This window comes from Molossus molossus, unplaced genomic scaffold, assembly GCF_014108415.1.
Source record: "Molossus molossus isolate mMolMol1 unplaced genomic scaffold, mMolMol1.p scaffold_m16_p_8, whole genome shotgun sequence".
NCBI classification, from domain to species: Eukaryota; Metazoa; Chordata; class Mammalia; order Chiroptera; family Molossidae; genus Molossus; species Molossus molossus.
In genome coordinates, this window is record NW_023425402.1 from 112235878 (window position 1) to 112260736 (window position 24859).

General features: G+C 56.3%; 1 protein-coding gene across 1 annotated transcript in view; it reads right to left on the reverse strand.

Moving 5' to 3' along the window:
• Positions 1-6924: 6924 nt before the first annotated feature.
• Positions 6925-24859, reverse strand: part of WDR27 (WD repeat domain 27) — a 65840-nt gene continuing 47905 nt past the window's right edge. Inside the window, exons 24-25 of the mRNA XM_036247797.1 lie at positions 15315-15399; positions 6925-7127 (exon numbers count right to left, since the gene is read on the reverse strand). Coding sequence (XP_036103690.1) covers positions 6925-7127; positions 15315-15399 — 288 coding nt within the window. The remainder of the gene's footprint in view (positions 7128-15314; positions 15400-24859) is intronic.

Below are 24859 nucleotides of genomic sequence, written 5' to 3' on the forward strand. Positions count from 1 at the left end.
GGGACTCGGGCTGGGGACAGGAAGGGGGTTCACAGCAGGACGGGTGGCCAGTGGAGCAGGGGCACCCTGTCCTGGGAGGGAGGCTGGCGCTGTGCACGGGGACCTGCGGTGTTCCTGAGACTACGCCCGGCCCGGCACAGACCCTCCCGGGGAGGCTCCGGGCAGAAGTGCCCCCGGGGCGCCCGGCCCTCCATCCGTCAGGGGCAGAGCAGCGACTGCGAGATCCCGGTTCAGGGGCGGGAAGTGGCGGGAGAGGGAAAGACGGAGCATGTCGCTCGACCAGAAATAAGTCCGGGAACTGACAGGTCGAAACACATGCTTACGCTCAGCGCTGAGACAGGAGACGGTCGCAGCTGGCAGATAACTGCTCTCGGGCTGCATCGGAGGAGAAACAGCCTGAGAAAGTGTTTGGAGTAAGTATGCGCGTCGTCCTGGAAGAGATGGATGGGCAGGAGCCAGACAGGCAGGGGAGAAAGTATGTTAGTCGCTGCAGTAACGAGTGAGAAGGTGGACACGTCAAAGACACACTGGACGCAAACACGCACCTCGGACGCAAAAGCCGAACACGCGCCCACCGAGGCAACGCGCCCACCGAGGCAATGCGCCCGGCAGGAAGGAGAGCGGAAGGTCCTCCAGAATTCAGCTGACAGATGCCCTGGCCACGGTGGCCCAGGTTTAGAGCATCAGCCCGTGGCCTGAGGGGTCTCAGGTCCGATTCCCTGTCAAGGGCACGGATCTGGGTTGCAGGTCCGATCCCCAGCCGCCGTCGGGGTCGTGAGGGAGGCAACCAATCGATGTGTCTGTCTCACATCGATGCTTCTCTCTCCCTCCTTCCCTTCCACTCTCTCTAGAAAACCAATGGAAAATATCCTCGGGTGAGGCTTAAAAAGAAGAGCGAGAATATGGGAGATGAGTTCGGAGCTATGGATGGCACTTTGAGAGTTTCTAATCGAAATAATATGAAATGCTGGCCTCCCAGAGCGGAGTCAGAAAGGCAATGGTAAAAGGTAAAACCTGTTCTGGGTTCACTGATCAATGAAATAGAAAAGCTACACACCCGGCCCCTCCCATGGATACAAACAGGGAGGTGGACGGCGTCACTGTTTCTAGCGGCAACGAGCAGGGTCAGTAGCAGGTGGCGTCTGGAGCCCGCGCTGCCTCTGGCTGGAGCCGCGTGAACCCTCGGCGTCAGCCCTCCAGCGGCAGGTGCCCGTCGTCCCGCGTGCTGGGTGGTGGAGTCTGTGCTCAGGTGACCAACACCTACTGCTCCGACCTCAGGGGCACCCACTGACACACTCGGGGACCCGGGGCCCACAGGACACGGTCCGGCAGGTCGAGTGCTCACTGTGCCACACGACGCTGAAGCAGAAACCGCACGAGCTCCAGATAAAGCTCGGAAACCATCATGTGAGCGAGATTCAAAGTGCGTAATCGGATGAAACAGTGACTCCTGAGAGACAGAAGTTACATATAAACGTGTACACAGGGGTACAAGGAAAAGGTTCCCGCGCACACTGATCTATAACCGATCCCCTCACTTCTCAAAGCATCAGAGGCTCCTGAACGCAACGGCGGCAGAATCAGCAACCAACCAGCTCACACGCTAGTGAGGAGCTTGATTCACGGAATCAGGACTGGTTCAGCGTCAAAACGTGGACATGAGCCCTGGTCGGTTCGGCTCAGCAGTTAGAACATCGGCCCTCAGACCAGAGAGTCACGGGTTCGATCCCGGCCAAGAGCATGTACCTTGGTTTGCGGTTCGGTCCCCGGCCCTGGTCGGGGTTGTGCGAGAGGCGACCAATCGATGTGTCTCTCTCTCCCCTTCCCTCCCTTACACTCTATCTGAAGATAAATGGAAAACTATCCTCGGGTAAGGATTTTAAATTTAAAGATTTTGTGCTGAAGTCGTAAGAGGAAAGTTAAGCCTGGCCTGGAGGCCGGATCCAGGGGCTGGAAGCCACACACGTAAGCTCCTGGCTGGATGTCACTTCTCCCCAGACTGATCTGAAGGTTTGGCACAAGTCTTACCGATTTCAGAAAGTTTTCTGTATTATAGACAAGCTTCTTCGACATTCTGTGGACCCAGAGACGACACCTCTCAGGAGAGCACTGTTAGTTCTGTAGGTCGGAGTCCAAAATGGGCCTCACTGCGCTGAGACCCGGGGTCAGTGGGCTGCCTGGCACGTGGACACTGCCCTCCATCCTGGGCCCGCGGCCCGTCTTCCCCTTCAAAGCCGGTGACATCTCTCTCCTGGCTTCCTCGTGCAGACCCTGGTGGGTCCCACAGGCTGCAGGCCCGGTCCCAGATCATCTCTGCTCAAGGGCAGCTGACCAGCACCCTCAGGTCACCCATCACCCCTGCTGCCAAGTCACATGCTCACAGTCCTAGGGGTCAACGTGGACAATGTGGGGCCATGGTTCTTCCCATTCTTGGAGAGGAGCTAACAACTGAATAGATAGAGATTAGTGAGTTCCAACTATTTCTTCTATAGGCCAAAAAAAAACGTTGGCAGGTCCCCTGAAATACCGGCAGCTAACCCCACCCACTGTCTGTCTCATCAGCACAAAGGTCAGACGATCATCACGTGTCCTGGGCTTCGGACGCGGGGCCAGATGCAGGGGTGTCCAGCCGCCGCCTGGAGCCAAGAGCAGGAGCTCAGACGCAGGGGCCCGACTCCCGAGGTCACTCAGCGGACAGGGTCCCTGACGGGGCTGCACACACCACGGCTCTGAGGAGCCCAGGAGGCCGTCCAGCCGGCCGCCACCATGCGGCTTCACGAAAACGCTGATTCCGATCGAGGCTGAGAAGACGGGGTCCCAAGGTGAAGACACCCGCAAGCGGACGGCTTCAGTCAGCCGGAGCGTCCTAGGGCCTGGGGACGGGCACCGGCCTCGCCACACACACGGCGTGCCCGTCCTGGGCAGCAGTGCCAGGGGGCGAGTTCAGGAACTGGGGTTCTCCTTCGAGGTCCGAGACGCTGGGGGACAGGCTCCTTTTTCTGGGAGGGAGAAGAGCGCGTTGGGGGGAAATGCAGACTTTGATGTGTCCCCTTCCTGCCTGGGAGGCTTTTCAGCTCCTCCGGCTGCTAACATTTTACATTTCTGCTGCAACCTCCGGGGCCCGCCCAGTATTCCCGTTGCCACATGACGCGAGAGGCCGGTTCTCACTCACACCCCAGTCATCAAACATCCTTGTCCCATTATGTTACCCGTATCAATCCAGCGAACATGAGGTTTCAGCCAAAAGCCATAAAGCTAAAAGCCAAACAATCTTCTCTTAATTACATCCCCCTGCAGCGCTGAGCTCTGGGCCCTTGAAGGGAAGGCTTCCAACAAATGAGACGAAATGTTGGTTTGAAATGTTAGTAATGGGTTCAAGTACGCCAGACGGGCTGCTGGGCGGACAGAGGGCAGACGGGCGGGAGGCTCGGGGACGAGGCGCACGTGGTCGACGGCGAGGGCACTGGAAATGCTCTCCGCTCGACGTGTCTGCGCGTCTTACATGCTCCATGGCGTCCTGGCCAGAGTTTCACTCGCTGTTTACGTTCCTTCGGGGCTTTTATGAAAACCCATTATTTTAGGCTACTTTTCTCTTCTGCGTTTCACGTAATCTGACACAGATCGGACCCGAGGCCTGGCACACCTGTGGGTCAGTAAGGGGCATGTCGTCCTCCGAGTGACAATGACACGCTCTGGCAGTGAGCACAGATCGTCCTGGGGGCTGCTCGTGGGGCTACGGCAGACGGGTAAGACCCTGGCAAGCTCCAATCAGCTGCAAATCGCTCGCTAACGGTCAGATCTAGTTCCGCACGTGAGGTCTCCCTGGAGAGAGAGGAGTCAGTGCCCTGGGTTGCGTGCCCACCGGTGCCCTGCCCACTGCCTCGGGTATGACGCCATCTCTCTCCATCTGCAGCTCCCGCGCAGGGCACCGATGGGCACGCACAGCAGCACCCCGTAGCCGTGCCCCCTTCCCCGTCTGGACCTGGGAGCCAGGGCTCAGGTGACCTGAGCACCCCGTCCTGGGCTAACTCGCAGGCACTGCCCAGGTGAAGCCCAGACCCCGACCACTGCTAGGAAGGCAGGGTCTCTGCCTCCCCTCCACCCGTCTGCGTCCTCACAGGATCCCCGGAGCCGGGAAGGCGCACTGCAGGGGGGAGCGAGCTGGGTCCACCTCCTTCGGGCAGTGGTTCCCGGACGTGCTGTGGTCGGAAGCATCTGGGAGGGTGACTGAAAACGGACAGCAGGCCGCACCCCAGCCTCCGGCGCAGTAGGACTGGCGCAGGCCGGGACCCACACTGAGAGGCCAGCACTGTGCTGTCCCGCAGCCCCGAGCCCATGCGTCCTGCGCTGTGGAGCGGACACGAGCTCAGCCGGCCCGTGGGGACCCTGCACCGCGAGCCCCCTCCGGGCCAGGGCTGAATGCTGCCGCCCACTACTCTTGTGGGAGGACGGCCACACGGTCTCCGTGTTGATCACACCTTCCCTTCGACAGGAGCAGGACGGCACCGCTGGATCTGCACCCCCAGATCTGCACCCCCGGATCCGCACCCCTGGATCTGCACCCCCAGATCTACACCGCCGAGTCCACACCCCCAGATCCGCACCCCCAGATCCACACCGCCGGGTCCGCACCCCCAGATCCGCACCGCCGAGTCCACACCCCCAGATCCGCACCCCCAGATCCACACCGCCGGGTCCGCACCCCCGGATCCGCACCCCCGGATCCGCACCGCCGGGCCCGCACTGGGCAACAACAGTGTCCTTCAGGGAGGCGCTGGACTCAGGCGCTACCCTGTGGCCTGGTTCACCCTACGGAAGGATCGGAGTTGAATTCAGACACCACCGTCGACATTCCAGTGGTTTAAAACAGCATCCGACTGGACATCACTTTAAATCATTCAGGATTTGCAAAAGAAAAGTATTATGAGTTCTGAAAAGATTGTTCTTTGTTTCATATTCGATTTTCCAAATTCTTCTCGGGGTCTGAGCCTTGTTCCTTAACCAACCTGGAAGGAAACACATGCGGACAGCACTGCGGGCGGGGCTCAGGGAACAGCCCCCTCCCCTCCTGTCCTGTGACCCCACAGAAGCAGTCCCCTCCCCCCTCCTGTCCTGTGACCCCACAGAAGCATCCCCTCCCCCCTCCTGTCCTGTGACCCCACAGAAGCAGCCCCCTCCCCTCCTGTCCTCTGTGACCCCACAGAAGCAGCCCCCCTCCTGTCCTGTGACCCCCACAGAAGTAGCCCCCCTCCCCTCCTGTCCTGTGACCCCACAGAAGCAGCCACCCTCCCCTCCTGTGACCTCACTTGCTGAAAGGAAACAGGGAGAGGCGGGCAGAGGTGGGGGACCTCTGCTGGGCAGGAGCGTCAGGAAGTGAGCAGGCACACAGCCCTCAGGAGGCTGACCCCAGGGCCCACACCTCCCCCTGGTGGAGTGAAGGTTGGGGCAGGAATACGGTGACTAGCGAAAGCTCCGGGCCCTTGGCCAGGATGGGGGTGCTGTCACTGATGGACAGCAAAGCCCCCCGTGTCTGCGACTCCCCTCCAGGAGCCGGCAAACCACGGCCAGAGCCACGTCCGCTCCGCAGCCCCGGGCGGCCAGCAGGGACCAGTGGCTTCGGTGTTTCTAAATGTCTGGAGAGAGCGCAGAGGTACTACGTGCGCATGGACGATGCGAAGTTCGGGTCCAGTGCGCACAGCAGCGCAGAACTGGGGCACAGCCGGGCCAGGCGCGCACAGGGTCGGGCACACTGCAGTGGCTGGGAGGGTCACGGGTCACACTGCACCAGCAGCACCGGCCAGAGGCGAGCCCCGCGCTGCAGAGAGTGGCCGGGCCCGCTGTGGTGCGACGGTGTGGATGAGTCCTCGAACCCTCGGCATCGTGGTCACCACACTGTGAACAGGGCTCTGCTCAGAGCGGCCCCGAGGAAGCCGTGTCCACCCACGCCCCACGCCGAGCATCACAGCTCGCAGAGCGTGGTCAGAAAGGCAGCGAAATGTGCTTACTTATTTATCTAAATACGTTTGTATCGATATTTCTAGAGAGAGGAAGGGGGAGAGGGAGAAACATCCATGAGAGAGACACCGATCACGCCCCCTACTGGGGATCAAGCCCACGACCCGGGCACGTGCCCTGACCGGGAATTGAACCAGGACCTCTCAGTCCGTGGACAGTGCTCCATCCACAGAGTCACACCGGCCGGGGCAAAGCAGCAATTTAAAAGAGGGCTGAAGTTCTTCAGACGCACCCGAAGCAGCTCTGTGCGGGGCTATTTGTTAGCCGAACAAGAAACGCCACCAGCAAGCTGAGCTGATGAAACCACGGTGGATGGCCGCAGCCCGACCCTGGGCTCCCGGAGAACACTGATCTCGATTCTGAGCCCTGGGGCGTGAGGACGTGTCCGTGAGCTGAGACGCCGGCGGCAACGTCAGCAGCTCACGAAACAGGCATCAGCTCTGGGACGTTCTGTCCGAAAGAGCAGCTGAGACTCGTCCTCCCGCACCCGCAGCCCATGGGCTGAGCGGCCGCAGCGGCGACCACGGTGCTGACTTCCAGGTGGGGCCTGAGGTTTGAGAACTGAGAACAGCTCCCTCCCTCATTTTTTTTTTTTTTAATTCTCACCCGAGGATAATTTGTCCCCGTTTATCTGCAGATAGACAGGGAGAGAGAAACATCGATGTGAGAGGACACATCGACTGGTTGCCTCCTGCACGACCCCGACCAGGGCCGGGGACCGAACTGCAACTGAGCTACGAGCCCTGGACCGGAATCGAACCTGCGACTCTGGTCTGGGGCCGACGCTCTAACCGCTGAGCCAGGCTGGCCAGGGCTCCCTCCCTCATTTTTATGAAGCACGAAAGGACTAGAATTAGCTTCCTCCTGCGCATTAAGATCCCACGCGATACCCAGGGCGGAACAGAACTTCTATACAGCACTCGCGCCGCCAGCCACTGTGAAGACGGCATCTGCATCACTGATGAGCGGCTGCCTTGCCCCCCGCATGCCTGAGCCTGCATCCTCGTCAGAGCAGGAGGCGAGGTCCCCGACCAGCGCGTCTGCGCGGGTCACCTCCAGCAGAGGGGAGCCCGTGTTCCACACCTGTTGCTGCATCTCAGGAGCTGCCTGACCTTCAAGCGAGGGACCGAAATGCAATGTAATGAAGGCCTCATGCCGACCGAGGAGACCCGAGGGTCTCCTATACGTGCCTGCCTTGCACGGAGCATGCTCAGCTCGAGGCCCGGGCTCCTGGGACACCCCTGTGTGGAAGGACACCTCACGGACAAAGCGGGTAGCTTCGCGCCAGGGCAGCATCAACACACGGACACTGGCAACCAGTTTTGACAGGAAATGTAACTTCCCAAAGAAGTATATTTCCTTTCTTCTCATCTGTAGCCCTGTATTACCAAGAAAAAATAAAAGCAATTTTGTGATTCTATTTTGAAAGTCGCCAGTGGAGAGATCGTCGACGTCTGTTCCCTTCTTACTTAGCTCGGTGTTTCCCCTGGACCCACGGAGCCTGTCGTGGCCTCTCGGGCCCTGACCCCCGAGCGCTGTGCAGCCCTTGCTCCGGGCTCTTCGGCGTCCAGGCCAACGTGGCCCGTTCAGCGAGTGGCACGCGTGCGGCCGGTGGGGGACAGGGCGGACGGAGAATTCCGGCTCCGTGGCTACACGACAGCCCGTGCTCAGTCCACGCCCGTCTGCGAGGGAGCCTGTGCGGAAGTGCGCCGGCCAGAGGGGCGGCTCTCAGTCCCGGGAGCAGCAGAACCAGCTGCACCCAGCTGCGCACAACAGCACACGCCAGCACCCACACCCAGAGCTGCCCGTGTGGGCGTGCAACGCGCCAGGTCACGGGGCCCTCCCGCCAGGTGTGAACATCTGACCACGGGTCTCGGAAGTGCACCATTGTTCATGCATCGGAAAAACTGAGTCTTTTTCTTATCTTTTCAGTAACCCAATACTTTGACTTTTGATAGCAAAGGTCAGTTTTGAGTGGAATTGAAGTAAATTCGCTGATGGCCCCTCCCCAGGCCCGTGTCATGGTCTCCTCGGGGCCTTCCTGACTAACCAGCTCCTGTGACAGTGGTTTCTGAGGTCCCAGTGAACCCGGACCCCACCTTAAGCTAATTCCTGCTCCTCTGTGTCACTATTAAATTCGCAAAGCGCATCATTCTGTTGCTTTAGTCTTTGAAAATTAGGAAATTACCCAACACCAAGTCTTCACTCCTCTTGGCCATTTCTTTCCCCTGAGGGGAGAAAAACACCAAATATCGGGTTTTGTCTTTAGCATTTCACACCTAGCTTTCAACTCTGCACAAAAAGCAAAGCAAAACACAACGAAACGACCAGGGAGCTTTCTGTGCAAACAAACTGGACTGTGGTCCCGCCTCTCAGTCCCCAGTCGATCGCTGGGATAAGCGGATCGTGACACTGAGAGCCCAGCAGCGCTGGTCAGCCAGGCCCTCTGTCCCGTGGGCCCGGACCGTTCCCCCTGAGGCATCTGCTCCGTTTCCCACCCACAAGCCGGCTGGGAAAGGCAGAGAGTCGAGCGTTTCCAAACCTCCTCAATCTGAATTGTAAGTGGCAACAGATCACATCTTAACGTCCAATAAGCCTACAAAACAGGAGTCTAATCGGGCCATGGAAGAACCTCCGATTGTTCTGCACCCGAGCCGCTCGTCTCCGGGGCGAGCGGAGATCAGCGCGGCAGAGGCCGCGGGGCGAGCAGGCAGCTCGGCGGCTGGAGCCAGGTTCCAACCACGAGATTTAAAGTGTGTTTGAAGGCTGCAGACACGAGCATGTCAACACTGGGCACCACGCGAGCAGCTGTTTATTTTTCCTCAGATATTAAAGATAGTGGCTTGAGAGACAGTCACGTTCACGATTTCAAGAAGGAATGTGGAAGCAGGTGCCTGGCGGGCAGGCCCGGTGGGTCTGTTCGTCCGCAAACAAGATGCACCGAGGCGGCAGGAGACCAGAGAAATGATGGACGACGTCGCCGCCGACTCTGACGGAAATGGAGCGAGATTAAGAAAACAGACTTCTGGGATCAAGAATGAGTGGGGAAAATATAAAAAGATGTTTCAACCATTTATTGTTGCACTACAAGCTACCCCAGAACTTAGTAGTTAAAAATAATAATGATTAGTTAAAAATAATAATGATTGCCCGGCCGGTGTGGCTCAGTGGTTGAGCATTGACCCTGCACCAGAGGTCCCAGTTCGATTCCCGGTCAGGGCACATGCCCAGGTTGTGGGCCCGATTCCCAGTGGGGGGCGTGCAGGAGGCGGCCAATCCATGTTCCCTCTCATCAGTGTTTCTCTCTCGCCCTCTCCCTTCCTCTCTCTCTAAAATCAATAAAGGAAAAAAATATATTTTTAAAATAATAATAATAATAACCATGTTCTTGCATGTCATGACTTGTGGGTCAGAAACTGGACAAGCCCGGGTGGTGACTGCGGCTCCCGGGTGCACTGAAGACGGTGACGGTCGCCCGCGGGCGAGGCTGCCTGCTCCGGGCACAGCGGCTTCTCACGGGGCTCAGGGTCCGGGGGGACCGTTCCACGGCCTTGGAAACCACCCAGCGTCCTTTCTGTTGTACTCGATGGTCAACAGGCCTAAGGACACCCAAGTTCAAGAGCCGGGTTCACAGGCTCTCGCCGCTTGATTTAAAAAAATAAAAAAAATCCAAGAATTCGTAGCCATGTTTTTAAATTCTAGACTCAGGACCCACTGTTCAGCCCCAGAGTCAGGATTTGCCCACTTGGACAGGCTCACGTTTATTCGGAGAGAACAGCTTCCGGAGAACCACCAGCCCGAGTCCAGGGGCCCGGGACTCGAACGGCATCACAGCAGGACACGCGCGTCAGCAGGTTCTCGGGGACCACTCGCCGTGTGGGGGCGGTGCCGTCTGCCCGGCCCTGTGCTGCAGACAGGCCCGGAGATGGGGGGCTCTCCCCGCCCTGAGAGCGTGGTGCCCGAGAACACAGGGAGGGGGGGGGACGCAGCGCCCGTGTGGGCAGAGGCCCCCGGGACCCTGCACTTCCCAGTGGCTTCCGGCTGTTCCCCAGAGCCGTCCACAGAGGGGAGGCGATGGGCATGCACCCGACTTCGTCGTTTATTTCAGGACGAACAGAGAGGAAACAGAAGCAACACGTTCACAAGGAGAACCGTTCCAGGAGGTTCCGCCAGGGCAGCGACAGAACAAAGACAAAAGGGACAGAACTGTGAGGAAAGAACTCACACTGTCGTCACTCACGGATTAAGTGCGAAAGGAAACACATCTCTCATTAGTCACAGAGCATGTGATTACGTTGAGCAGAATCTACTCATATGTTCTTATAAGACTATAGTAAGATTACTGAATATGAAATGAATATAGAAACATCAATTGTATGTCTATATACGAACAAAATATAGAAAATAAAAATGGTAAAAGACACCCTTCTGAATAGCATCTGAAAGACCAGGAACCTAACCGAAACGTAGCAAAGGGTAGGTAAGAAAACCTAAACACACAGAAAGAAACATCAGATTCACGAGTTAGATGAGTCAATGCTGTCGAGGTATCTTCCCAAAATAATCTATTCGTGTAATTCAGTTCCAGCCAAATTTCCCATAGGTATCTTTTATGGAATTGAACATTATTATTTAAAATTCACATAAAAATGAAAATGACAAAGAATGACCGAGACAGTCTTGAAAAATAAGGCAAAGGTAGAAACCCAACCTCTACTTACAGAGACAGAGAGAGAACAGTGGACAAAACGCAATCTCCACGACAAATGGTGCTGGGACCGCATGTGATCCAAAATAAAAATAAATAAATAAGCAACACACACCTGACCCCAGTCTCAAAATAACTTCCAGGTGGACTTGAAGTCCTAATGCCAAAGGAACAATGAAGCTGCTACAGATGATGCAGGATTCTGCTTTCGTACTTTGAAAGGAGGGATGACTTTCTCAACGGGAGCACCGTGTACGACCAGCCTCTGATTTCCCATCAGAAAGCAGTGGGCACCATCTTCAAGGTGTTGGAAGAAATTTCAACCAATCGTTCTATATCCAGCAAAACTATCCTTCAAAAATGTGGGAGAAACTGAGATTTAAATTAAAATTTAAGAGGAACTGTCACTAATAGGTCTTCCCAACAACAAATGCATGAGGGGGAGTCTCCAGGCTGAACAGAAGGACACGAGATGACACGTGAAGGCCACGTGAAGACATGAAAACACCAGTAAGGGTAACTGTGTAAGTAAATATGAGAGACGACACAAATGTACTTCTTATTTTTCCATCTGGTTAAAAGACAGGTGCATGAAGCAATAATTATAAATAATAACTATAAATCTCTGTGGACGGGAAAGCAATGTATAAAAGAGAGACAACACAAGTTACCAAATTCAGGAATAGAAGAGGACACCTTACGACTGGCCCCACAGAAACTACACAGGATTCTACGGGAATACCACAGACAATTACATGCCAAAAATCAGAGAACCTAGATGAGATAAACCAATTCCTACCAATCCACAAACTACCAGAACTGGCTCATGGAGAAACAGACCTGTAATAATTAAGAAGATGGAGTCAGTGATAACTTCCAACAAAGAAACGCTCAGGATTCGATACCCTTACTGGTGGATTCTGCCAAAAACATAAAGAAGAATTACTACCTGTCATTCTCAAATCTTCCAAAAAGACAAGAGGAGAAAACACTTCAAAACTCCTTCTCTGAGGCCGGTATTTCCCTGATACGAAAGCTGGACAATGACATCACACGGAAGGGAAATCTCAGAACCATATCCCTTATAAATATAGATGCAAAATCCTCAACAAGTTCTGGAATTGAACACAGCAACAGAAGAAAGGGGTTATATACTATGATTACGTGGGATTTATCCCATAAATGCAATGTCCATAGAAAATTCAAAAATTAATTCATGTAACACACCAGGCAATAGAAGAAAAAACATATGATCATCTGAATACATTCAGGAGGAAAAAACTGAAAAAAAAAAGCAGCTCACTTTCAGGACAGAAACACTTACAGACTTGAGTAGAGGAGAACGTCCCCCACCTGATAGAGCCCATGTACCTCACACTTAACTGTGAAAGATGGAAAACTTCCCCCAGGAGCTGAAACATGACAAGGATGTCTGCTCTCATAACTTCTATATGACATGGTCCTGGAGGTTCCAGCCACAGCAATTAGACAAGAAAAAGAAATATAAACCATCTGGGATGGAAAAGAAGAAATAAAACTGTATCTATTGGCATATGACATGATTTTACATATTGAAAGTTCCAAAAACAATCCATTAAAAGTAACAATTACAGCTAATAAAATACTTTGTCCAGGTTGCAGGATACACGATCAATATACAAAAGCCACTTGTATTTCTACACACTAGCAATGAACATTCCGAAATTAATAAAACAATGTACAATAGCATCTGAAAGAATAAAATGCTCAGGATGAATTTTTTAAGAAGATGTGCATGATTTTTACAATGAAAACTAAAACATTGCTGTTAAAGGTTAAATGAGATCTAAATAAGTAGAAAAACATCCCGTATTCATGGGCTAGAAAACAACATCATTGCAAAACGATGCTTTCCCAATTGAATTAGAGATTTGATGCAATTCTTATTAAAACCCCCAACTTCTTTTTTTAGGCACAAAAACATCATCTGCTCCTCACACTCACAGGGAAATGCAAGGGGCTCTGAAGACTCGTGGCTTCAACACTTGCGACAAGGCTGCGTTGACCAAGACACTGGGTGCGGAGTGGCCCAGGGTGGACACATGACTCTGGACTAGAACTGAGGGCCCAGAAATTAAAACTCAAATGGTCAACTGATTTTTAACAAGGGTTCAAAGACCATTCAGTGAAGGAAAAGAATCATCCACCCTCTCAATGAATGGGATGGGCTAACTGTGGATACGCAAGAAAAAAGTGGATTTGGACCCCAACTCACATCCTGTGGAAATATTAATGCACAAATGAATCCAAGACCTGAATGCATGAGCTGAGACTACGAAATTCTTGAAGGAAAACATGGGGGTTCATCTCCATCACTTTGTCACTTTGGCAGATGAGTCTTCCATGTGATGCCTACATCACAAGCATTAAAAAAAAAAAATTGATAAACTGAACTTGATCAAAATGTAAACTCGTGTGTTAAAGGGCACTGTGGAGAGAGGGGAGACAGCTGGCTGGACTTACATATCCGGTAAGTGTTTAGTTCACAGTATATGAAATTCTATTAAGATTAACCAATAAATGTCAAAGAACCCAATTTAAAAATGGACAAAGCATGTGAATAGAATGTCTCCAAATAGTTTGAATAGAATTCCTCCAGAAACAGGATTTCTCCAAAGAAGACGTGGAGAACACTAGCATCTTTGAGGGAAATGCTCATCACAGCGGTGAGCTACACTCCACCCTCCCACCCACCCCCCCCAATGGCTACAGTAAAAAGTAGAAAAAACAAGCCTGCAGGTGTGCGGGATGTTGGGCCTTGCGCCCTGCAGGTGGATTTCAGAGCTGCACAACCACACGTCTGGCAGGCCCGCAAACAGTTAAAATAGCATCGCACGTGACTGAGAAATCTGCTCTCAGGTATATATACACACACGAGACCCGCAAAGCTGTTTCGACAAAAACTTGTTGTGGATCTTGACACAGCAGCACTATCGGTGTAGCCAAAACATGGGAACCACCCCAAGTCCATCAGCGGACGGAGACGCAAGGCGCACATGGTCTGTCACAGGAGTGTAAGAAATGTGTCGAGGATGCTGCGCCAGCGTCACTCAGCTGAACCGCGGTGCCCAGGGCAAGTCCGGGAGCCGGAGCGTCAGGCCGAGAACAGCACGGTTCCCCTAGACGTGGCCACACGGCCGCACCCACCCGTTCCACAAACACCTGCGCCTGGACAGAGGTGTGGGCAGCAATGGCCAAGAATCCTGGGTTCCCTCCTCTGTCCTGTTCGTGTCCCTTCTCTGTGGTCACTGTTGCGTCTCTGAAAAGCAGGAAGGCATGTAGAAGTGATACCATCTCTGAGTCAAAACAACAATCCCACCCACCTGTACTTTCTGTACCTGCCTCTTGCAGTCCCCATCGAACGACTGCTCATCTGCAAACTGTGCTGAGGCAGAGGCTGTACCACGGCCAGACCATGCTCATGCCCAGGGCTGAGGCCCACCGTGCAGCTCAGCTCCACTTGGCTCTGGGTGGCCAGCTCAGGGCCAGGCGTGGACACGGCACCACCGCCAGGCTCCACCCGGTGCCGCGGGCAGAGTGCACAGAACCTGGGTTCCAGGGGGACCGCGGTTACTGCACCTTCCCCGTGGGTCTGAGCACCCTCACCCTGGACGGAGCCTAGTGCTGTGTTCATGACTCGCCACCTCCAGCATTGTGCACGGACCACCACCGCGGAGTGTGGGGGGACCTGAGTGGGGAGGGGCTATGTGTGTGGGGGAGCCCGTGTGTGTGAGGGAGGGCGTGTGTGTGGGAGGGCGTGTGTGTGGGGAAGCTGTGTGTGTGGGGGTGAGGCCATCTGGGGGGGCATGTGTGGGGGAGCCCGTGTGTGGGGGGGAGCCCGTGGGGGAGGGGAGGCCGTGTGTGGGGGGGAGCCTGTGGGTGAGGGGAGGCCGTGTGTGGGGGGGAGCCCATGTGTGGGGGAGCCCTTGCGTTAGAGCTAAAAGGCTGCAGCTATTTGAGCGTGAGTGTCGCCAGCAGGCTTACAAGCCACACGGAGGCCGGCAGGAGGGCCGTGGCCCGGCGGCCGCATTCCTGGGCTGTGACCACGTGGGCGGGGCCGCAGCCTCCAGAGCTGCCAGGTCAGCAGAATGAACGTCTCCCCGCAGCCAGCAATGAGCTCAACGGCCATTAAACATAATGCGAACCATCTTCCGTGGCCACGGCTCAAAGCTGCACCACAAGCAGCTGAAACATCCGGTCACCCGCCAGCCCGCGTGGTGCCGTGGAAACCCACGGCTCGCCAGGAGCAGCCACGGCCCGGGCCAGGCGGAACCTGCCTCCCCCGGCCCTCCTCCCGACCTGTCTTGTCTGCGCCGGGTGACAGCCACCACCCCATCTCCCTGCACTGCGTGTGCCTCCGTGTGCTTCTCCACGCGTGCGGCACGTGGGTCTGTGGGGGGATGTGGCTCAGCTGTGTGAGGACAGCTGTGCTCTGGCTGAGTCCGGGACTCATCTGCCCACGCGTCCGCAGCCGGCTCCCGTGGGCGGGCGGATTGCCCCAGCTCCGTGGACAGCGGCCTGGTGCCACGCCAGGCCTCCCGCCCGCCCTCACCCACAGTGCACACCGCCTCCTGCTGGCCCGAATACAAGGACACAGCCACTTCCAAAGGCGGGTCCACGCGGTCCTCGCCAGAGGTCTGACCCAGTCAGAGAACAGCCCCGTGAAGGGCTCTGCGAACCATCCTCACACTCCCGGTCCTGGGAAAGCAGTCATCGTCCCCACTCAGGGGCGCGTGTGCTTGTGAACGGGGCACGCTCGGGCCTGTGCCCCCCTGTCCACGGCCCCCCGCAGCCGTCAGTCACCGACCATCTGCAGGAGCCCGGCCAGACCACGTCGACCGTTTTACTCTAGCAGCTGCCGCTAGGAACCGGGTGTTTCCCGGGACTGAGCTTCCTGGTCGAGGTTGGAACTAGCACACCGGGCGTGTTCCCACACAGACCGCGTCCTCGGAGACTGGGTCTGGGTTCGGGTGTCGTGATAACGTCAAGGGCTCAGCCGCCAAGTGGCACAGGAGACACAGGAGGTCATCCAAGGCGCCCAGAGCGGACCCCGGTCCTGCCTCCTTGGGTGTGAGTGGGGCGCGGGGCTCAGTCGCTGCAGCAGGGAGACGCAGGGCAGGGGGCTGTGCACCGTGTGTGTGTCTCTGGGGAGCCATGGCTCGTACACCCCAAGATCCTAACCCAGAGACGCTGCTCAGGGCCTCACGCGGGTCAGGGCCGGCTTCTGGGCGGGCACATGAGTCTGTGCCCCAGGGCATGCTGTCACCCCGGCACCGCCCTTTCTTTACCTGGGGTGCTCCTGGGATAACCGTCTGTGGTAGTGAGGAGACCAGCCACCGGACAGCTGCCCGTGCACGGCCCCCCAGCGCCGACCAGGAGAGCCGTCCTCACAGGGCAGGCCACGGCCGGTGCCCTCACACTCAGTCGCCGTGGGAGGCCCGCATGGCCCAGGGGTCTGGCCAGCCCCCTCCCTCCGAGTGACCGGGTGTGAACAGTCACACAGGCAGCCTCGGCCTCCACACGCTGTCCCCTGGGAATGTCACGGTAGCTCGCCATGCGCCCCGCGCTCCGCTCCCGCCGTGTGACCGGAGGGCCGCAGCCACGGTCCCTCGGGGGCGTTAGGGACGAAGGGGTGTACTGATGAGCGGCAAGGCCTGGGGGCAGGGGACAGCGGGGCGGCTGTGCCCTGTGGGGCGGCTTCTGCTCTCGAACCTGTGACCCTGCTCACGCCCAGCCTCTTCCCGGGACGATGGCCCCTTTCCAGGGCGATCCTGAGGCTGGACACACAGCCACGGGCAGGGACCTGGTCACCTGCTGGAGGCACACGGACGGTTCCCGCGTCTGTTCTCCGGAACGAGTTACACTGTCCGCACTGTGGCCACCAGGCCGTGGCGTCGCTGAGGCGGCCCTGGGCGCAGCGGGTGTCCTGAGAGGCAGCTGAGGGGACGGCCGGGAGCGCAGGGACCGGCACAGGGACGAGAGGGACGAGCGCACAGGCCTCCCCGGGACCCATGCCCTCCCCAGAGTGGGCTCCGACGTGGGGACAAGGAGGCTGCTCTGAACCCTCCTTTCGCTCTGCTAGCACCGGACAGAACAGGTGAACCAAGGACCCAGTTGTCTGGGCCGCGGCCGAGCGGGCGCCCTCTCCCGCTTTGGGCAAATCAAAGAGTCGACAGCGGACACACGGCCAAGGCTGCGACGGTGCGGTGGGTGCTTTTTCGCCCCCGTCTGGAAGGACTCAGGGGCTCGGCAGGACAGTGGCAGACAGACGGACAGAAGGACACCGGCTCCTCTGGGAACACTGGCAGGTTTGTGCGAGAGCCCAGGGGGGGCAGTTGACACCAGCAATACCTCTGACCACGAAAACGCAGGACCTGCGGTGCCGATGTGCTGCGGGTCAGGGCCCAACATGTCAGTGCGCACATTTCTACATATAAATCACTGCTGGAGAAATGCAATGCTCAGACTGAAACAGCTGGGGTACAGCCAAGGGAACACAGGGAGTGGGGCTGAGTCACGAGGCGAGGGTGGTGCGGACACGGCTCCCCACCAGACCCGAGCAGAGGTGCACCGTGCGCTGGGCCCTTCAGGAAGCCCTGCAGGCGGCCCCGAGCCCAGCCGGCAGCGTCCAGGCACTGCCCCTGTGACCGTCCACGTCACACCTGTCTCCGGGCCCCGCGGAAGGTGTGGTTTTCCCTCCGATGAGCTCACACCGCAGATGAAAGACTGCGCTTCCGGGCAGCAGACCCGGAGCAGCGGAGAAATCACTGGAGCTGGCCCGTGGACACGGACTGGCCACTCAGCAGTGCTGGGGACATCGCTGTGGCGGCGGGGGGCCGGGAACACACCCGAAACGAACAGAAAGCCCCCCAGGACCTGGAACTGCAGGGAGGAAGGGGACACACATCGGGATGGGGACGGTCACCCTGGGTGGTCTCCGCACGGGCGCCCAGCACCGTCACTGACACCGGGGGCAACGCTGACTTCCTCAGGGGCCAGTTCACAGAGGAGCAGATAGGAGGCTGGGCCGTCCGGGGCAGAGCAGGTCCCCAGAGGAGCGAGGTGTCCCCTGGCCGGGCTGAGGCCCTGGGTGCAGGAGGCGGGGGCCTGGCCGCCGAGGGGTGCGGACTAACCCAGGGGGTGGGCAGTGGGAGGAGGGAAACGTCGTGCACGGTTCTCCCTGAACTCCTTGCGCGGACAGACACTGAAGGGCCAAGTCTGCGGCCCTCCCGTGAGGGGGCGGAGAGATGGCGTCGCCCCTGCACCCGGAACCTTCCAGGGAGGACTGACGAGCCTTCACGTCATGTGGACGCATGAGGCCGCCACACACTTCAGGGACACCGGGGACAAGCGTCTTCTCGCGGAGCACTTACGGTGACAATCACGCCGCTGTGACAAGAGACCAACTGACAGGATCTCTTACAATTATGAAAAGCTTACGTACTGAACGAGAGATTCCACCCACACCTACAGAGTTCATTATTCTCAACACGACACCAGCGAAATTCAGTGGGAAGGTGTCTCCAGAGCAAGGAGACGCTCATGAAAACCAGCATCTGGCCACTCTGTTGTCCACGCCCCAGATGGACTCAGGACAATGAAAGCAGGGTGGTCCGGCTCCGGCCCCGTGTGAGCCGAGTGTGGTGGAGCCACACCGCCCGCACCCTGGGGAGCAGCGGACAGACGGGCTGCGTGACACGCTTCGCCCAGACTGCCTTGCTGGGGTCTCCCCCTTGCTGGCTTGGAGGAAGCAAGTGGTCCTGTCGGGACCCCACGTGGCAAGGAGCTGCCGTAGCCTCTGAGCTGAGGGCAGCCTCCCGGCCTGGGGGCCAGCGGGGGGGGGGGTCTGAGGCCCCGTCCTACACCCGCCAACAAGCTCAGCGAGCGGGGGTGCCCAGGACAGCCCGAGAGGACACGGCCCGGTCACGTCTGGCCGCAGCCTGGGACCCTGCACTAGACCTCCGCTGTCTCGTGCCAGACGTGCCCACGGACACTGGGAGGCGACAACCGTGCACTGCTTCAGACGACGGAGTTTCCGCGAACACTGCGACGGAGCCACGGAGAGAATGCAGTGGACGCAGAACTAAACTGCATAGAACTACAGCTTCCTTGAAGAACAGACGCTGCACCTGCGCCTCCGGGTTGGCAGACTCTTCTCGGCCATAGGAAGCATTGGCCCTGGAACAGACGTTGTGTTTTCTAAAAACCCAAAGTGGATGCTCATCAGGGGACAGCCGGGGAATAGCTGAAGTACGTCCGTCCGGCACAGGATGGTCTCCAGAGCACATTTTTAAAAGTTCTGCGACTCAGTACTAACAAGACAATTAAAATGGGCCTACAAACTTATGAAGTGCTCACTATCACCATTACTAAAGAAATGTGCATTAAAACCACAATAAAAATACCAAAACAGCGAAAATTAGAAAGACAAACGAAACAAAGGTGGCTGAGACTCGGGCCCTGGGCCCACGGGACGCGGACGGGCCGGGAGCAGCCTCCTCCTGGGCCCACGGGGCACAGACAGGCTGGGAGCAGCCTCCTCCTGGGCCCACAGGGCGCGGACGGGCCGGGAGCAGCCTCCTCCTGGGCCCACGGGGCACAGACAGGCTGGGAGCAGCCTCCTCCTGGGCCCACAGGGCGCAGACAGGCTGGGAGCAGCCTCCTCCTGGGCCCACGGGGCGCGGACGGGCCGGGAGCAGGCCTCCTCCTGGGCCCACGAGGCGCGGACGGCGGGGAGCAGGCCTCCTCCTGGGCCCACGGGGCGCGGACGGCGGGGAGCAGGCCTCCTCCTGGGCCCACAGGGTGTGGACGGGCCGGGAGCTGCCTCCTCCTGGGCCCACGGGGCGCAGACGGCGGGGAGCAGGCCTCCTCCTGGGCCCACAGGGTGTGGACGGGCCGGGAGCAGGCCTCCTCCTGGGCCCACAGGGCGCAGACGGCCGGGAGCAGGCCTCCTCCTGGGCCCACAGGGAGCAGACGGCCGGGAGCAGGCCTCCTCCTGGGCCCACGGGGAGCGGACGGGCCGGGAGCAGGCCTCCTCCTGGGCCGGGGCTGAGCTCTCAGCACCGGTGTGGACTGTCCACGTGTGAGGAGACAAGTCAGTGCTGAGCCAGGGTCCGTGGCGTGAAGCCCACGAGGACAAGAGCAGTCTGTGCAGGGAGCAGGACACTCTCGTCCGGGCTGTGGGGCGGCCGGGGTGAGGGGCGGCCTGGCCTGGAGGGCGGGGCCTGTGACCACCCCAAAAAGACGAGAGTCCATCATCCCACATGCTTCTCTTACCTTCATCTTTCCTTTTTAATTCTTATTCAAAAAATACTCCTTTACTTTGATTAAAGATACCAGAGAATAAAACCCCCGGTCTGTCTCTTCACCTGCTTAATGAGATGGTCAGGAAGAAGGGTGAGAATTGAACAATGAGACTGTTTTTCTTGTCATTTTCTATATTAAACAATATTTTAGACCAAAAACATGCACGGCTGTGGTGTAAGACTGAGCAGGAGTCTCTCAGGGTCACGGGAGCCCTGTGTCTGTGACCCCTTTCTAACCTCGCGGCACTTTGGGGTTTCCAGAAGCGATGAGAAGTGAATAACCCACGTCACCGTGTCGTCCCCCGTGACCTGCAAAGTCCTGGGCTCAGACAGTGCGTGGGACCTGCATTCCCTCAGAAACGGGTCTGAGCCCAACGTGACCTGCCTGCCACCCCCTCCAGCCAGGACCGCTCCGGCCTGGGATGCTCCGCGCGGCAGTCGGTGTCCACGCCGAGTCCCTCCGTGGTTCTGAGCCCGTGGCACTGAGAACACCCTCCGCGGCTCCGTCAGCCGTACAGGTGCCTGTGCCGGGCAGACGGGCAGGGGCAGGGCGCCGGGGACGACCAAGAGGGACAGGCGGCATCGGGCTCGGACTCCGCTGCGGTGCTTGCTGCCGAACAACAGCGTGGGACCTGCTGGAGCAACGGAGCCGTCTGTCTGGACAGCAGAGGCCGGCCGGCCGAGGGCTGGGCAGTGCACCCCCCTCGGAGGCCACAGCCCAGACGTGGACGGTGACTAGCACGGCCAGGTTCCTCCCCGCCCTGTTGAAGAGATGCCGTTAGCAGCCAGAAACCTCGAGGTCAACACCTGTTTGTTTCGTGTTCCTGCTGGTCGCCTCCTGCCTCGCAGTGAGAGACCAACTGTGGCACGAACGTCTGGCTGCCACGGAAAACTCCGGAATGTGATGAGTCGTGTGATAGCAGCGGCATCCGGTCTCCGAGTCGGCGCTGGGCTTAAGTACCGTCTGGCTGTCACTTCACTAGAGTCTCGGGACATTTTCCAGAGGAAGGTGCTGTGCGCTCAGGGTGACATTTACTTTTATGATGTGGGCAACACGAGACAGTCGGCAAGTGTCTGGGAATGAGCCGCTCGGCAGCTAAAACCCAGTGGTTATGATGCCACATTGACAAAAGTATAATTACATCCCCTCGTAAAACTGAAACAAACAACTTTTTTGAAATCCTGACTCGGAATTCAGTTCCAATAAAGCTAAGATGGAAAACCTGCCGTGGTCCCAGGTCTCGTGGCGGCAGGACGTGGCGGCCACGCTCCACCTGCCGGTCAGGCCCATGCGTCCCGTCCTCCTCCTGTGGGAGCCCCTGGGCCGTGGGGGGGGGGGCTTCCTCCTGCTCTCACACAGCCCGTGGCAGGTGCTGGCACCGTCCTCCTGGACACGGCACGGAAACCGGCCCGATGGAAGGCACGTCTCAGCCCGTCCACTCACCGACTGTCCGTATGTGCCCAAGTATCTGAAGGTCTTCGTGCCTCAGTGATAACATCCCCGCTCGTAAGGATGTGATCACTGACACCGAGCATGGTGACTGTTCTCCAGTGAATTCCTAGGTAAGTTTAATGTTGAAATTTAACTCCAACATTTTGTCTTTAGCCACAAATAAGAAAATAAGCTTGGTTGTGACAAAAACAAAAAACACACACTTTGGTCCACTCTGACCCAGTGGGCAGGGAAGCTGGCATATGCTTTGCAGGAAACCACATGGCATCGGAGGCAAAACAAAATCTGAGAGCTGATGCCTCGTGGGCTTGAATCCAAAGATGGGCTTGATGCTGACTCTGTTCTTACTGAATATCAGACCTTCATCAACTTACCCACATAATCCTCAGTTACCAGTCCAGTATATACAATAATCATTAAGATTAGTGTATTTTGTACAATATATATTCATATATGTATATTTAATATAATATAAAATAAAGCATATACATAAATACAAAAAAGCCACCACACACACACACACGCACATGTACACTGAGTTCCACGCCATAACAACCCACTTAGTGGAGAAAAAAGCCATTTGAGCATCACAGAGATCACATAATTCAACAACCTAATTTTAGAGTTAAGAAAGGATTAACCGTAAGAGATCAGGGTCAAAAGGTTTGGAATTACATGGCAAATACATAGGCTTTACCCTTATTATTTAAATCTCTGTAAGAGATAACAAACTGTTTAAACAAAATTAATCACAACATAACATGGAATTTATAACAAATGGGGAAGTGGGATGCAGGACAGTGACATCATCAAGCCCTTTGGGAGAGGGGAAGGAACTCACTACTGTGAAGTTCTGCACTGTAGACAGAGCAGAATGCTGTCTTAAAGGGACTGTCATAAGTTAAAGATGATGCTATAAACCTTAAACCAGCCTCAAATTAACAAAAGGAGGGGTTACACCAAAAAGGCAGAGAAACAATAAAATAGAATTACAAAAAAATCAATCAAGCCAAAGAAGGCGAATAAAGCCAACAGCTCTCAGATAAGCAAATGGAAAACAAAGATGATGAGAGACTGAAACAACCACATCAAGAACTGCATTAAATGTAAATGGTCTAAACACATAAATAAAAAGGCAGAGATGTTCAAATATATAAAAGAGCAAGACAAAACGAAATATCACCTATAAGAAATTCACTTGAGATATGAAGACCCAAACAGGGGGGTCAAATATATGATGACAGAAGAAGATTTGACTTTGGGTGGTGAACGCACAATGCAAGACACAGATAATGTATCAGAGAACTGTACCTATATAATCTTATTAGCCAATGTCACCCCAACAAATTTAATTTTAAAAAAGAAAGCTAAAGTGGCTATATTAATATCAAAGTACTATATTTCAAAGTAAAGAAAGAAAGAACATCATTTCACACAGGGAAGGGTCTACTCATCATGAGGACATAACAATCCCAAACCTAATAGAGTAGCTTCAAAATACATGAAGTAAAAACAGGTAGAATTACAAGGAAAAAGGGAAAACTCAGAATTATGGTCAGAGATTTCACAAGCACTCTCAACAGTTGACAGAACAAATAGACAATTAGTAAGAATATAGAAGATTTGAAGAACACTGTTGGCCTCCTTGACTTGATCAATATTTCTACCACCAGCAGCAGCAGCAGAAAACACATTCAAATGAGCACAGAACATGGAACAACATTCAATAAATTCAAAACATGCCAAGTACGTACTCAGATCACATGGAGTTAAGTTAAAATGAGTAAAATAAAGGTCTCGGGAAAGTCCCCAAGTACTTGGAAACAAAATAGCGTGAACCAATGAAGAAACGAAAGGGAAAATTAGAACTAAGTGAACATGGAAAGGTAACACATGAAACTGGGGGAGTGCTGCTAAAGCAGCACCTAGAGGGGGATTCATAGCACCAAACACCTGTATCCGGATACTTTGAAAGTGAGAGGACTGCCCAGAGTAGCAGGCACCACGACCAGCGGGAAAACCGTGAGGTGTGGACATTATACTCCCACGTCACACCTCGGCCCTCACAGCTTGTGGGTGCACCGAAGGGGAGAGGCACGAGACGGGCACGGGGACTCACTGACAGCCGGTGGAAGACTGGACGTGGGAAAGCTGGGGACGCAGAGGACAGAAAGGAGATGTCTGCACCACCTGTTAGAAGGGGCGTGAGGATCAGAGAGGAGTGAAGACACGCGAAGTCTCCGGTGACGGACGGAATGTGGGGTGAGGAACAGCACGAACAGGGCTGGCCGCAGGCCCCAGCTCTGGCCACGAGCGTACGGGGTCACGGGGTCAGGTAAGGCATGAGGAACCCGCCTGGATTTGGATTACCGAGTTGGAGGGGGCTGGGGGCGTCCAGGTGGAAACGCCCAGGCACGGGGAAGTGGGTCTCAAGGACGTCAGGTAAAGCACTTGGCAGAGATGAGGGGTGGCTAAGGCGAGAAACAGATGAGTTCGGAGCTGCAGACGGAGTGAGAAAGAGAAGCTACCGCAGGGGACCCGCACCGGGGGTGAGGTTCACCGGGCGCCCCGGGAGCCTCGAGACCCCAGCAGCCCCACGACCCGGACCGAGACTCCGACTTCGGGAGTCGGGAGCACTGGCCTAGCCAGCCTCCGGGGTCCCAGTGCGCCAGCGTGGAGAAGTACAGGCTCCAAGACGGAGGACGTGGAGCCCACTGAAAACGAGAGAGACAAGGCCCAAAGGCCACGGCCACGCCACCTGCAGCAGCAGCGGGTGCCCAGGTCTGCAAGGGGCCAATACTTGCGATGAAAACTGATCCTGGGCGTGTCAGGGCTCAGACGAAACGGGCTTCCTTCTCAGAGCCGGTCGCTAGCACCCCAGGGCGACTGCCCACTGGGCGTGTCAGGCAGAACTTGAACAACGGCAAATGCGAGAGCAACAGACAGGAGACAAAGCCATCCAAATAGGCGTGGTAGCAAAAATCTTTTTCCATCCACATAATTTTTAAGGACTAAGTTTAATCAAAATAGGTTTTTTCCCTCATTTTAGAATTTTAAATCCAAACCACGGGGATAAGAATATCTCTTTCCAACTTCACTGGTTGGCTTAATTCTGTGAGCTCTGAGCACATTTGAAGAAATTTAAAGGAATCTGCCGGCTGTGGGGAGGGCCGCCTGGAGGAGGTTCGGAGGGGGTCGGTGTTGCCTGAGCCACGCGGAGGAGCAGGCCCCCAACCACACTGCAGGCACGGCCTCGACCCCGCCTCCGCAAAGGGCAGCAGCGGGGAACACTCTGGGACTCGCCACCCTGGCTCCCAGCGTCCACCTCTGTCCATCACC